General features: G+C 45.4%; 1 protein-coding gene across 1 annotated transcript in view; it reads left to right on the forward strand.

Moving 5' to 3' along the window:
* The window catches only part of LOC133617111 (diacylglycerol kinase theta), a 52235-nt gene that overhangs the window by 24683 nt on the left and 12134 nt on the right, over window positions 1-15418 (forward strand). Inside the window, exons 9-17 of the mRNA XM_061976840.2 lie at window positions 3372-3586; window positions 3658-3739; window positions 10713-10767; window positions 10846-10907; window positions 10984-11134; window positions 11210-11248; window positions 11381-11496; window positions 15000-15151; window positions 15217-15365. Coding sequence (XP_061832824.2) covers window positions 3372-3586; window positions 3658-3739; window positions 10713-10767; window positions 10846-10907; window positions 10984-11134; window positions 11210-11248; window positions 11381-11496; window positions 15000-15151; window positions 15217-15365 — 1021 coding nt within the window. The remainder of the gene's footprint in view (window positions 1-3371; window positions 3587-3657; window positions 3740-10712; window positions 10768-10845; window positions 10908-10983; window positions 11135-11209; window positions 11249-11380; window positions 11497-14999; window positions 15152-15216; window positions 15366-15418) is intronic.

Below are 15418 nucleotides of genomic sequence, written 5' to 3' on the forward strand. Positions count from 1 at the left end.
ATGTCCGTTTGTGTCATTAAAAATGTAAGATGTCAGGCACATTTCAGTCTTGTGTCAGTCACATTTCATCAGATAAGTCAGTCTTGTATCAGTCACACATCAGTTATGTGTCAGTAAACATCTTAGATGTCAGTCATTTTTCAGTCAGTGTATCAGCCACATGTCATTAAACATGTAAGTCTTGTGTCGGTTTTTTATTAGTCATGTGTCAGTCACATGTCACTCAACATGTAAGATGCCAGTCACGTTTCAGTTTGTTTATTTGTCACATGTCACTAAACATGTAAGTCATGTGTCAGTCACATCTTATTCAACATGTAGGATGCCAATCTCATTTCAGTGAGTGTATTAGTCACATTTCACTAAACATGTCATTGGATATGTCAGTCTTGTGTCAGTCATGTGTCAGTGTAAACATGTAAGATGCCAGTCAGGTTTCAGTGAGCGTATTGGTCACATTTCACTAAACATGTCATTGGATATGTCAGTCTTGTGTCAGTCACAGGTCAGTCATGTGTCAGTGTAAACATGTAAAATGCCAATCAGGTTTCAGTCATTGGATATGTCAGTCTTGTGCCAGTCACATGTCAGTGTAAACATGTAAAATGCCAATCAGGTTTTGGTCATTGGATATGTCAGTCTTGTGTCAGTCACATTTCAGTCATGTGTTAGTGTAAACATGTAAGATGCCAATCAGGTTTAAGTCAGTGTATTAGTCACATTTCACTAAACATATCATTGGATATGTCCGTCTTGTGTCAGTCACATGTCAGTCTTGTGTCAGTCACGTGTCAGTCATGTGTCAGTGTAAACATGTAAAATGCCAATCAGGTTTCAGTCATTGGATATGTCATTCTTGTGCCAGTCACATGTCAGTGTAAACATGTAAAATGCCAATCAGGTTTCAGCCATTGGATATGTCAGTCTTGTGTCAGTCACATGTCAGTCTTGTGCCAGTCACATGTCAGTGTAAACATGTAAAATGCCAATCAGGTTTCAGTCATTGGATATGTCAGTCTTGTGCCAGTCACATGTCAGTGTAAACATGTAAAATGCCAATCAGGTTTCAGTCATTGGATATGTCAGTCTTGTGTCAGTCACATGTCAGTCATGTGTCAGTGTAAACATGTAAGATGCCAATCAGGTTTAAGTCAGTGTATTAGTCACATTTCACTAAACATGTCATTGGATATGTCAGTCTTGTGCCAGTCACATGTCAGTGTAAACATGTAAAATGCCAATCAGCTTTCAGCCATTGGATATGTCAGTCTTGTTTCAGTCACATGTCAGTCTTGTGTCAGTCATGTGTCAGTGTAAACATGTAAAATGCCAATCAGGTTTCAGTCATTGGATATGTCAGTCTTGTGTCAGTCACATGTCAGTCATGTGTCAGTGTAAACATTTAAGATGCCAGTCTCAGTGTATTAGTATTAGTCACATTACATTAAACATGTCATTGGATATGTCAGTCACATGTCAGTCTTGTGTCAGTCACGTGTCAGTCATGTGTCAGTGTAAACATGTAAAATGTCAATCAGGTTTCAGTCATTAGATATGTCAATCTTGTCAGTCACATGTCAGTCATGTGTCAGTGTAAACATGTAAGATGCCAATCAGGTTTAAGTCAGTGTGTTAGTCACATGTCATTGGATATGTCTGTCTTGTGTCGGTCACATGTCAATCATGTGTCAGTGTAAACATATAAAATGCCAATCAGGTTTCAGTCATTGGATATGTCAGTCTTGTGTCAGTCACATGTCAGTCATGTGTCAGTGTAAACATGTATGATGCCAATCAGGTTTAAGTCAGTGTATTAGTCACATTTCACTAAACATGTCATTGGATATGTCAGTCACATGTCAGTCTTGTGTCAGTCACGTGTCAGTCACATGTCAGTGTAAACATGTAAAATGCCAATCAGGTTTCAGTCATTGGATATGTCAGTCTTGTGCCAGTCACATGTCAGTGTAAACATGTAAAATGCCAATCAGGTTTCAGTCATTGGATATGTCAGTCTTGTGTCAGTCACATGTCAGTCATGTGTCAGTGTAAACATGTAAGATGCCAATCAGGTTTAAGTCAGTGTATTAGTCACATTTCACTAAACATGTCATTGGATATGTCAGTCTTGTGCCAGTCACATGTCAGTGTAAACATGTAAAATGCCAATCAGCTTTCAGCCATTGGATATGTCAGTCTTGTTTCAGTCACATGTCAGTCTTGTGTCAGTCACGTGTCAGTCATGTGTCAGTGTAAACATGTAAAATGCCAATCAGGTGTCAGTCATTGGATATGTCAGTCTTGTGCCAGTCACATGTCAGTGTAAACATGTAAAATGCCAATCAGCTTTCAGCCATTGGATATGTCAGTCTTGTTTCAGTCACATGTCAGTCTTGTGTCAGTCACGTGTCAGTCACATGTCAGTGTAAACATGTAAAATGCCAATCAGGTTTCAGTCATTGGATATGTCATTCTTGTGCCAGTCACATGTCAGTGTAAACATGTAAAATGCCAATCAGGTTTCAGTCATTGGATATGTCAGTCTTGTGTCAGTCACATGTCAGTCTTGTGCCAGTCACATGTCAGTGTAAACATGTAAAATGCCAATCAGGTTTCAGTCATTGGATATGTCAGTCTTGTGCCAGTCACATGTCAGTGTAAACATGCAAAATGCCAATCAGGTTTCAGTCATTGGATATGTCAGTCTTGTGTCAGTCACATGTCAGTCATGTGTCAGTGTAAACATGTAAGATGCCAATCAGGTTTAAGTCAGTGTATTAGTCACATTTCACTAAACATGTCATTGGATATGTCAGTCTTGTTTCAGTCACATGTCAGTCTTGTGTCAGTGTAAACATTTAAGATGCCAGTCTCAGTGTATTAGTATTAGTCACATTACACTAAACATGTCATTTGATATGTCAGTCACATGTCAGTCTTGTGTCAGTCATGTGTCAGTGTAAACATGGAAAATGCCAATCAGGTTTCAGTCATTAGATATGTCAATCTTGTCAGTCACATGTCAGTCATGTGTCAGTGTAAACATGTAAGATGCCAATCAGGTTTAAGTCAGTGTGTTAGTCACATGTCATTGGATATGTCAGTCTTGTGTCGGTCACATGTCAATCATGTGTCAGTGTAAACATGTAAAATGCCAATCAGGTTTCAGTCATGGGATATGTCAGTCTTGTGTCAGTCACATGTCAGTCATGTGTCAGTGTAAACATGTAAGATGCCAATCAGGTTTAAGTCAGTGTATTAGTCACATTTCACTTAACATGTCATTGGATATGTCAGTCTTGTGTCGGTCACATGTCAGTCATGTGTCAGTGTAAACATGTATGGTGTTAAATGTCAGTGTTGTCCTGCAGGGGGCAGCACTGAGGGCCTTCTACCTGCCAGATGACGATCAGGACTATCAGCTGCAAGAGGTAGGCGGTCTTCAGCGTCTCCATAGCGACGATGTCCTGAACCGGAACAGCGGTCCGGACAACAGAACCTCCCTGAAGGACGGTGGCGACTCCTGGCTGCTCAGGAACAAAGGCCGCGACACGGAGGTCATCAAGGTGTACGGCGGGCGGCCCAGGTCTTGGTCTTCTTGCACCGCCAACACGCACGCACTCCTCCACAGGAAGTCAACGTCGGCGTGTGTTTCAGGTCCGGAGCCAAGTACGTGACCGTGTCCGTGTCCGAGGACAGCACCGCAGAGTCCGTCCTGGCTGAAGTCCACAAGCAGCTGGTAAGCGTGGAGGCTTCTGGAACGACGACAAAAAAAAAATCATGGCTTTTCATACTTGCCGCTATCTTAGAAGTACGCTAACTTTTCCAATATCATTATGCTAACATTAGCATGCTAATGTTTCTTTTTTAATCGATATGTAACAACCTAACAATCATGGCTTTGGTACTTTGCGCCATTTTATAAGTATGCAAACTCTTCCTATGTAAGCATTCTGATGTTAGCATGCTAACATTTTGTGCGAGTATTTTGGCTAATTTGACTCGTACAAACCTAAAAATCATGGCTTCTATTACTTTGCGCCATCTAAGAAGTATGCTAAAAAAAATGTTTATGTTGGCATGCTAACATTAGCATGCTAAAGTTTTATGCTAATATTTCAACACATTTATTCGTACAAACTTAAAAATCATGGCTTCTATTACTTTGCGGCGCCATCTAAGAAGTATGCTGAATTTTTTTTTATGTTGGCATGCTGACATTAGCATGCTAAAGTTTTATGCTAACATTTCAACACAGTTATTCGTACAAACTTAAAAATCACGGCTTCTATTACTTTGCGCCATCTAAGAAGTATGCTTAAAAAAATTATGTTGGCATGCTAACATTAGCATGCTAAAGTTTTATGCTAACAGTTCAACACATTTATTCGTACAAACTTAAAAATCATGGCTTCTATTACTTTGCGCCATCTAAGAAGTATGGTAAAAAAAAAGAAGTTATGTTGGCATGCTAACATTAGCATGCTAAAGTTTTATGTTAACATTTCAGCACATTTATTTGTACATACTTAAAAATCATGGCTTCTATTACTTTGCGCCATCTAACAAGTATACTTAAAAATTGTATTAAGTTGGCATGCTAACATTAGCATGCTAAAGTTTTGTGCTAACATTTCAACACATTTATTTGTACAAACTTAAAAATCATGGCTTTTGATACTTGGCACCATTGTAGAAGTATGCAAACTTTTCCTGTTATCATGCTAACATCAACTTGCTAATGTTCTATGCTAGCATTTTAGCAAATTTTGTTCGTACAAACCTAAAAATCATGGCTTTTGATTCTTGGCGCCATCTTAGAAGTACGCTTACTTTTCCTGTCATTCTGACGTTTGCATGCTAAAATTATATGCTAATATTTTAGCAAATTTTATTTGTACAAACCTAAAAATCATGGCTTCTATTACTTTGCGTCATCTAAGAAGTATGCTGACTTTTTTTTAATGTTGGTATGCTAACATTAGCATGCTAAATTTTTATGCTAACATTTCAACTCATTTATTCGTACAAACTTAGAAATCATGTCTTTTGATACTTGACAGCTTTGTAGAAGTATGCTAACTTTTCCTATTGTATCATGCTATCATTATGTATTGTTTTATGCTAGCATTTTAGCTAATTGTATTAGTTCAAACCTAAAAATCATGGCTTTTGATTCTTGGCGCCATCTTAAAAGTACGCTTACTTTTACTATGTCTTCATTCTGACGTTAGCACACTAACATTTTATGCTAGTATTTTGGCTAATTTAATTCGTACACACCTAAAAATCATGGCTTTGATTACTTTGCGGCATTTAAGAAGTATGCTAACTTTTTTTTATGTTGGCATGCTACCAATAGCATGCTAAAGTTTTATGCAAAGTAGGCTAACTTTTCCTGTTTTATCATGCTAACATTATGTAACATTTTATGCTAGCATTTTGGCTAATTTTATTCGTATGAACCTAAACATCATGTCTTTTGATTCTTGGCGCCATCTTAGAAGTACGCTTACTTTTCTATGTCATCATGCTAACGTTAGCATGCTAACATTTTATGTTACCATTTCAGCTAATTGTATTCATACATAACTAAAAATCCTGGATTTTAATACTTTGCGCCATCTTAGAAGTATGCTATCTTTTCCCGTTATCATGCTAACAATAAGATTCTAAAGTTTTATGCTAACATTTTAACAAATTTTACTCGTACAACCTAAAAATTATGACTTTTTGATTTTTAATCTTAGAACTACGCTTACTTTTCCAATGTCACCATGCTAAGGTTTTATGCTAGTATTTCAGCTAATTTAATTCACTTGAACCTAAATATCATGGCTTTTTATCTTCGGCACTATCCTAGATGTATGCTAACTTTTCCTATTTTATCATGTTAACATTATCATGCTAAGGTTAGCATTCTAACGTTTTATGCCAGCATTTTATTTTTAATTTAATGCTCTGGACCAGTGATGTGTGTGTGTGTGTGTGTGTGTATATTTTTATAATTATATAATATATATATATGTGTGTGTGTGTGTGTGTGTGTGTGTGTGTGTGTGTGTGTGTGTGTGTGTCGTGCATGCGTGTGTGCATATGTATGTGTGTATATATATGTATGTATGTATGTATGTATGTATGTATGTATATATATAATATATATATATATATATGTATATATATGTGTGTGTATGTATATATGTGTGTGTATATATATAGGTATATGTTTATACAGTATATGTATACCCGTGTGTGTAATATTCAGCACAACAATTGAATGGGGTTGGAGATGTCCTCTTGGGTGGGGTGGAATTTGGCAATAATCACGTGGTGCCACCAGTACGACACATCTCATTTTGTGTTCCCCGACGTCTTTGGGTGTTTCGGCCATTTATCACAAGACACCCTCAACCGAGGTTGGCCCAACACAGGCTGATCATACCTGGGTGTGTGTTGCATGGTGGCGCCACGTGGTTATTTGGCAGCCCATGCTGCATCCCTGCGGTTGCCTGTAGCCACGTGGGTGCTGTTGCTTCCAAACCAAGGCCCCCTCTGCCATATTAGACTGCCCCACTATATCCTGGTGTCTGAGGGCAGTCTTTGCCACTGCAACTGCTGCAGATGGATTGCATTTCCTCCCTGCAGCTAGGGTTGGAGCAGCACCTCTGACGAATGGGTCCTGGGATTCGGTGAGAGTCATTTCCTGCCTTGATTAGACACATTCGTACTTCATTACAACGCTTGAGATCGGTAGGGAGAGGGCTCCGTTGCCATACAGGCCTACGCTGCTAAGACATATCGGCAGTCCAAGCCATTTCCTCACTTGTGCATTCACCAGCCTCTCCAGTCGGTTAGCATGGGATAGAGCGACCTCATAGATGGAAATTGGCTACATGAGACGGGGCAGCAGGCCAAACTGAAAGCACCACAGCTTCAGCTTCCCAGAGAGAGCAGTGTTATTGATCTGCTTGAGGCTGCTGATTGTATCCTGCCTGAGTTCATCCACCTGCTTTGAGTCTTTGAGTTCTGCGCTAAACCAGTGGCCAAGGCTTTTGATAGGCTTTTCCAGAACTGTTGGTATTGGCTCGTTGTTGATGGGGAACCTCTCATTGGTGAGCTGGTCCTTGATGATGGAGATACTGCGGGATTTGCTTGGTTTAATCTCCATTCGTGCCCATTCAATGTATCCCTGGAGTTTATCCAGCAGGCGTTTGGTGCATGCCTTTTGTTGTTGTTATTGTCGTCATGTCGTCCACGTACGCCCTTATTGGAGGAAGCATCCCGCTCTTCAGCCGCTCCCCTCCATCGGGATGGTTGTATAATGAGCTCCATTGCCATGGTAAACGCCAGTGGAGAGATGCAGCCCGTCATTATGCCTATCTCGAGGTTCTGCCAGGCAATTGTACTGGCCTGTGCTGTGACGCAGAACTGGAGGTCCTGGAAGTAGGCTTTGACCATCATTGTGATGCCCTCAGGGTCTTGGAAGAGGTTGAACGCTGTCCATAGAATCTCACGAGGCATTAACCCGAAGGCATTGGCAAGATCTAAGAAAACCACATGCAGGTCTTTCTTCTCTTTCTTGGCCATCTGTATCTGGTGCCAGATGACATTTGTGTGTTCCAAGCATCCTGAGAAACCGCCTATCCCTGCCTTCTGCACTGAGGTGTCGACAAAGTAGTTCTTCAGCAAGAATACTGAGAGCCTCTCGGCCACAACACTGAAGAATATCTTTCCTTCCACATTCAGAAGACTGATCTGGCGAAACTGGTCGATGGTTGAGGAATTCTTCTCTTTGGGGATCAAGATTCCTCCTGCCCTTCGCCATGCCTTTTGGTATAATTCCTTTTTCTCACGCCACTTTCATTAGCTTCTAGAGGTACTTCAAGATGCCTGGAGTGTTCTTATAGAGCCTATATGGAACGCCGTTTGGTCCAGGGGCTGAGGTTGTCCTTGCCCGCTTTACAGTGCTCTCAACTTCTCTCTATGTGGGGGGCCTCGTTTGGAACTCGTGCTCAGGTGGTTGGATTGGTGGCATGTCATCTGAAATGCTGGCTGGCACATGCCTCTGGCTGTCGCTGTAGGTCTTCCTCAGGTGCTCCTCTAGTTCCCTTATGGGTACTTTAAGGATCCCAGTGTTCTTTTTGACAAAGAGGTCTTTGACGAACTTGTAGGGATCTCTGTAGAAGGCAGTCCTCATTCGCTCTTTCTTCTTATGTTGCTTTCTCAGGCATTCTGCTCTTGGCAGTGTTGCAAGACGCTGCTTGATGTCGCCCTGTAGTGCTTCCAGTCCTTTCCTTTCCACTTCTGTGGCCTTTTTCCACTGCTTTCTCAGGCCCCTTCTTTCTTTCACACGTCTTTCAATCTCTTGTTGTCTCCAGGACTTGAGAGGGGCTGATGGTTCCGTCTGTGTCCTACGGTTCTTACTTTTCACCCCAAATCTCTCTGCTCGATAGCTGTAAATGATCTCTCCAATATCGTCCAGCTTTCTTTCCACGCACCCTTTCAGACCTTCTAGAAGATGGACAAGGTCTGTGTCGGTGGTTTCCCACTCATTTATCTGGCAGGATTCAGGCCACAAGATTTGAGGCTTCCGTCCATTCATCTTCTTCTCTACTGCTGTCTGTGGCTGAGTGGGCTCTGGACTCACGTCCGTTGGTGGATCTGTGCTTGATTGAGCTTCGTCTGGGGTTGTGATGCCCTGTGGACTGTGGTGACTATCCTGCCGCTGGGCTTCACTCGACTGATTTGCCCTACCTCTGAGGAAGTAGTGGTCATTGCGAGGCCCCTTGCAAAGCTCTCTCAGGCGCTTTTTCCTGCCCCGGTGGATCTTGAGACCCTTCTCTGATGTAAACTTTTGCAGCTTTGTAGCTTGTGTCCTTGTGTCCTGTCCTTTTGAACTTTCCGTAGCAATTGTTGGGTGGATCCAGGTCACTATGTAGTGAAAGGGTCCTGCTAGCACGGGTAGCTACCCCATGCCAGCCCCATTGGGGTCTGTTCCCACCTGTCAGCAGTCTTTTCAGGCCGCCACCAGGTCTTTCCCAGGTTGTCAGCTGCCCTTTCGCAGCGGTCACTGGTTTTGACACCAGACATCAGGATTCTTAATAGGACCAGTTGTTAAAAATCCCCAAATATTCAGCACAACAATTGAATGGGGTTGGAGATGTCCTCTTGGGTGAGGTGGAATTTGGCAATAATCACATGGTGCCACCAGTGCGACAAATTTTAATTTGTGTTCTTCGACGTCTTTGGGTGTTTCGGCCATTTATCACAAGACACCCTTTGCCGAGTTTGGCCCACCACAGGCTGATCAGACCTAGGTGTGTGTCGCATGGTGGCACCACGTGGTTATTTGGCAGCCTATGCTGCATCCCTGCGTTTCAGCCACAGCCAGTGACTGTTCCGTTCTTCTGCGGTGGCAAGTTATTTGATTGCCTTCTGTTGGGCCTGTCCTTTTGATCCCTACTTCCTTCAGGAGCCTTGTGGTGGAACTGGCTCCACCACTTGCCACACCTTCACGTTCCATCCCTGTGCCTCTGCTTCAGCTGCTAAGTTGGCATATCGCAGCCTCTTCCGTGCGAATGCTTCATCGATGGCGTCCTCCCATGGGACCGTTAGCTCAACGATGAAGACACGGCAGCAGGACATGGACCAGAGGACCAGGTCTGGGCGCAGGTTGGTCGCTGCAATTTCGGGTGGGAAGGTAAGCCTCTGAATGAGGTCTACCTGCATTTCCCAATCCCGGGCTGCGTTCAGTTGGGCCTGAGTCTGGAGGTGATGGCTTGGGCCACCATTTGTCTCCTTCCCAGATGTAAGTTGTTTTGCGTGGGAAGGTAGCCTGGGCATTTAGAGGCATGGCATTGGTGATTACTCTCTTAATCTCAAGTTCGGCAGCCAAGCACTTCAGTACCTGGTTGTGGCGCCAGGTGTATCTCCCTTGTGTCAGACTGGTCTTACAACCCACCAAGATGTGTGTGTGTATATATATGTATGTTCATTAAATCTTTAAAAGCTGTATTTTGGTATTTTATTACAATGTTTATTGAATTTTTATGTGTAATTAGTTTGACTTGATTCATTATTAAAGTACAGTGTTTTATTGTCTTATATTCTAACACAGTGTTACTGTTCAAACGGTGTCATCATCATCATCGGCGGTCACTCGAAAGAGTATGACGATCCTCCTGGTAGGGGTGTATCCCTTTATGGAGGATGCCTGTGCGTGACTTTGTTTTACGTGGGGAGACTGGTGCACAGACAGTCACCACACGATCCTTGACAGAATCGGGTCAGGGTCCAGTGGCATGGAGTCCAAGACGACTGGGGACCCTTTTCTGCTGCAGCCTTCTTCCGCCATCGCAGCCGTTGTGGTAGTTCTTAAATCTACCGTCTTCCGCCTGCTCCGCCGTTGAGGTCTTCACCGTATCCCTAGCTAGGGGGCAGTCAGATACTAGGCCTTTGCCAAGGGCCACCTGGGGTAACAGTAGTAAAGGGGTTAACCTCCTCGTGCCCCAAGACCCCCATAGTGTAATGTTACAGTGGCCAACATACTAAATATGCTTAAATAAAACCTCTGCCTTGTTTCTATTGAATACTTAGGCCTACTACGCTCCTATATTTTAATGGTGGTACTTGGAGAGCGTGTTTTCTGAGGCGGTACTTGGTGCAAAAAGTTTTAGAACCACTGATCTGGACTAGTCCACGTGTCCTTCCAGGGAGACGACGGGACAGGAAGTGACCTGCAGGAAGTGTGGATGAGCAGCAAACAAGGTCAGTGGCGGTCAAGGTGGTCCCGCAGAGCCACAAAGGACAGAGAAGGTGACGCCTGTAGTGTGTGTTTGTCCTCAGTGCAGAGACACATGCTGACGCCATGCCAGAAGATTGTGGACAAGCTGCAGGAGATCCGCAAGGTCAGGCACGACGCGCACTGTCGCCATGAACCTGTGAGCAGCTAGCTTTAGCATTAGCGCCCATGCTCGTCGCCAGGTGTCTCTGCGCCAGATGAACCAGACCCGCTTCTGCGCCGTGGAGAGGCGAAACCACCCGGTGCAGGTGAGCCTGCTGATTGGAGGGTTGCCCCCCGAGCTTAGCCGAGAGGAGTACTGGCAGCTGATCCAGGACCACCTGACCGCCAAGAGTGAGCACTCACGCCGCTACCACCCACCTGACTCCCGCGCCTTTTCCTTTACGTCCTTCTGCTTCCTCAACGCAGGTCACCTGGTCGCCATGAGCCACGCCTACCCCAGCCAAGGTGACCTCGCCAAATTGTCCACTGCATCACATGACCTTGCACTTACACTTACGTGTGTGTGTGTGTGTGTGTGTGTGTGTGTGTGTGTGTGTGTGTGTGTGTGTGTGTGTGTGTGTGTGTGTGTGTGTTTAGGCGCCCTGGCGTTGCAGATGTCGTGTTTCTCCGAGGCCGAGCGAGTCTTCATGTTGGCCAAAGACACGAGCGTCGACAGCAAGTCGCTCTGGTCGCTCGTCATCCCAGACATCACGGTATGACGATGCCGATTGGCGCTCGAGTTGCCAGTTAGCGATTAGCGCTCTAGTCGTGAGCTAGCGATTTACGCCCTAGTTGTCAGTTAGCAATTGGCTTGCTAGTTGTCAGCTAGCGATTAGCGCTCTAGTCATAAGCTAGTGATTAACGCCGAGTTGTCAGTGAGCGATTGGCTTGCGAGTTGTCAGCTAGCGATTAGTGCTCTACTCTCAAGCTAGCGATTAATGCCCGAGTTGTCAGTGAGCAATTGGCTTGCTCGTTGTCAGCTAGCGATTAGCGCTCTAGTCTCAAGCTAGCGGTTAGCGCCCTAGTTGTCAGTTAGCAATTGGCTTGCTAGTTGTCAGCTAGCGATTAGTACTCGAGTCGCAAGCTAGTGATTAACGCCCGAGTTATCAGTGAGCGATTTGCTTGCTAGTTGTCAGCTAGCGATTAGCGCTCTAGTCACAAGCTAGCGATTAACATCCAGGTTTTCAGTGAGCGATTGGCTTGTTAGTTGTCAGCTAGCGATTAGCGCTGTAGACGCAAGTTAGTGATTAACGCCTACGTTGTCAGTGAGCGATTGGCTTGCTAGTTTTCAGCTAGCGATTAGCGCTCTAGTCGCAAGCTAGCGACTAACGCTCGAGTTGTCAGTGAGCAATTGGTTTGCGAGTTGTCAGCTGGCGATCAGCACTCTAGTCACAAGCTAGCAATTAACGTCCAAGTTGTCAGTGAGCAATTAGTTTGCAAGTTTTTAGCCAGCGATTACAGCTCTAGTCCCAAGCTAGTGATTAACGCCCGAGTTGTCAGTGAGCAATTGGTTTCCTAATTGTCAGCTAACGATTGACTTGCTAGTTGGCAGCTACCGATTAGCGCTCTAGTCGAAAGCTAGCGATTAACGCTCGAGTTGTCAGTGAGCAATTGGCTTGCGAGTTGTCAGTTGGCGATTAGCACTCTAGTCGCAAGATTGCGATTAACGCCCGAGTTGCAGTGAGCGATTGGCTTGCTAGTTGTCAGCTAGCGATTAGCGCTCTAGTCGCAAGCTAGTGATGAACGCCCGAGTTGTCAGTGAGCGATAGGCTTGCTAGTTGTCAGATAGTGATTAGCGCTCTAGTCGCAAGCTAGCGATTAACGCCCAAGTTGTCAGTGAGCAATTGGTTTGCAAGTGTTTAGCCAGCGACTACAGCTCTAGTCGCAAGCTAGTGATTAACACCCGGGTTGTCAGTGAGCGATTGGTTTCCTAGTTGTCAGCTAACGATTGGCTTGCTAGTTTTCAGCTACCGATTAGCGCTTTAGTCGCAAGCTAGTGATTAACGCCAGAGTTTTCAGTGAGCGATTGGCTCGCTAGTTCTCAGCTAGCGATTAGCGCTCTAGTTGCAAGCTAGTGATTAAAGCCCGAGTTGTCAGTGAGCGATTGGCTTGCTAGTTGTCAGCTAGCGATTAGCGCTCTAGTCTCAAGCTAGTGATTAACGCCCGAGTTGTCGGTGAGCGATTAGCTTGCTAGTTGTCAGCTAGCGATTAGCGCTCTAGTCGCAAGCTAGTGATGAACGCCCGAGTTGTCAGTAAGCGATAGGCTTGCTAGTTGTCAGCTAGCGATTAGCGCTCTAGTCGCAAGCTAGTGATGAACGCCCGAGTTGTCAGTGAGCGATAGGCTTGCTAGTTGTCCGCTAGCGATTAGCGCTCTAGTCGCAAGCTAGCGATTAACGCCCGATTTGTCAGTGAGCGATTGGTGTGCCCGTTTTTAGCCAGCGATTACAGCTCTAGTCGCAAGCTAGTGATTAACGCCCGAGTTGTCAGTGAGAAATTGGTTTCCTAGTTGTCAGCTAACGATTGGCTTGCTAGTTTTCAGCTACCGATTAGCGCTCTAGTCGCAAGCTAGTGATTAACGCCCGAGTTGTCAGGGAGCGATTTGCTTGCTAGTTGTCAGCTACCGATTAGCGCTCTAGTCGCAAGCTAGCAACTAACGCCCGAGTTGTCAGTGAGCAATTGGCTTGCGAGTTGTCAGCTGGCGATTAGCACTCTAGTCGCAAGATAGCGATTAACGACCAAGTGTCAGTGAGCGATTGGCTAGGTAGTTGTCAACTAGCGATTAGCCCTCTAGTCTCAAGCTAGTGATTAACGCCCGCGTTGTCAGTAAGCGATTGGCTTGCTAGTTGTCAGCTAGCGATTAGTGCTCTAGTCGCAAGATAGCGATTAACGCCCAAGTTGTCAGTGAGCAATTGGTTAGCAAGTTTTTAGCCAGCGATTACAGCTCTAGTCGCAAGCTAGTGATTAACGACTGAGTTGTCAGTGAGTAATTGGTTTCCTAGTTGTCAGCTAACGATTGGCTTGCTAGTTGGCAGCAACTCTAGTCGCAAGATAGCGATTAACGCCCAAGTTGTCAGTGAGCGATTGGCTTGCGAGTTGTCAGCTAGCGATTAGCGCTCTTGACGCAAGCTAGTGATTAACGTCCGAATTGTCAGTAAGTGATTGACTTGCTAGTTGTCAGCTAGCGATTAGCGCTCTAGACGCAAGCTAGTGATTAGCGCCCGAGTTGTCAGTGAGCGATTGGCTTGCAAGTTGTCAGCTAGCGATTAGCACTGTAGTCGCAAGCTAGTGATTAACACCCGAGTTTTCAATGAGCGATTGGCTTGCTAGTTGTTAGCTAGCGGTTGGTCTCTAGTCACAAGCTAGTGATTAACGCCCGAGTTGTCAGTTAGCTGTCCGCTAACGATTGGCTTCCTAGTTGCCAGCCAGCGATTTTCTCTCTAGCTGTCAGCTAGCAACGGAGCGCTAGTTGTCAGCTAGTGATTAGGGTGCTTGTTGCCAGCCACCGATTAGCACACTAGTTGCTAGCTGACGATTAGCACACTAGTTGTCAGTTGGGAATTAGAGGCTTAGTTGCTAGCTGGCGATTAGAGCAGTAGTTGCCAGCCAGCGATTTTCGCTCCAGCTGTCATTTAGCAATGGAGCGCTAGTTGCCAGCCAGCGATTAGCACACTCGTTTCTAGATGGCGATTAGCACACTAGTTGTCAGTTGGGAATTAGAGGCTTTGTTGCTAGCTGGCGATTAGAGCAGTAGTTGCCAGCCAGCGATTTTCGCTCCACCTGTCATTTAGCAATGGAGCGCTAGTTGCCAGCCACCGATTAGCACACTAGTTGCTAGATGGCGATCAGCACACTAGTTGTCAGTTGGGGATTAGAGCACTAGTTGGTAGCTGGCGATTAGAGCACTAGTTGGTAGCTGGCGATTAGAGCACTAGTTGGTAGCTGGCAATTAGAGCGCTAGTTACTGTTAATATTTAGATAATGTTATCATTGCACAATAACAAAGTTGAATGTAAAATATTCATCATTTCATACAAGATAAATAAGTTGGGGGTTCAAGTGGATCAAGGCTCCACTTCCTGTCCTAGTCATAAACTGCCCTCTGGCGGCCTCTTGTGGCCAGTAGGAGCATTACAGCCCTCCCAGTGTCAGGCGGTGTCAGTTTCCCCCAAAAGGTCGGACTAGAAAACATGACGCCCTTCTCTTTGTGGTCTGGCAGCACGACAAGCTCGGCGAGGACGTGCGCCCCCTGCTGGTGTTCGTCAACCCGAAGAGCGGCGGTCTGAAAGGCAGAGAACTTCTCTACAGCTTCCGGAAGCTTCTCAACCCGCACCAGGTCTTCGACATGACCAACGGCGGACCGCTGGCAGGGTGAGGAGACGCCGAGGTCGGACTTCTTTAAGGTTTCGGAGGTAAAGTTCATGTGTCGTGCGCAGCCTCCACGCCTTCCGGGACCTTCCGAGGTTCCGGGTGCTGGTGTGCGGCGGGGACGGGACCGTGGGCTGGGTGCTGGGGGTGCTGGAGGCGGTCCGCCAAAACCTGGCCTGCCGGGAGCCGCCGGTCGGCATCGTCCCGCTCGGAACAGGTGAGAGAACCCTTCCTAAATCCGTGGGCGGGCGTGGTTTGACAAGTGTCCGC

The sequence above is a fragment of the Nerophis lumbriciformis genome, linkage group LG16 (assembly GCF_033978685.3).
Source record: "Nerophis lumbriciformis linkage group LG16, RoL_Nlum_v2.1, whole genome shotgun sequence".
Classification (NCBI taxonomy): Eukaryota; Metazoa; Chordata; class Actinopteri; order Syngnathiformes; family Syngnathidae; genus Nerophis; species Nerophis lumbriciformis.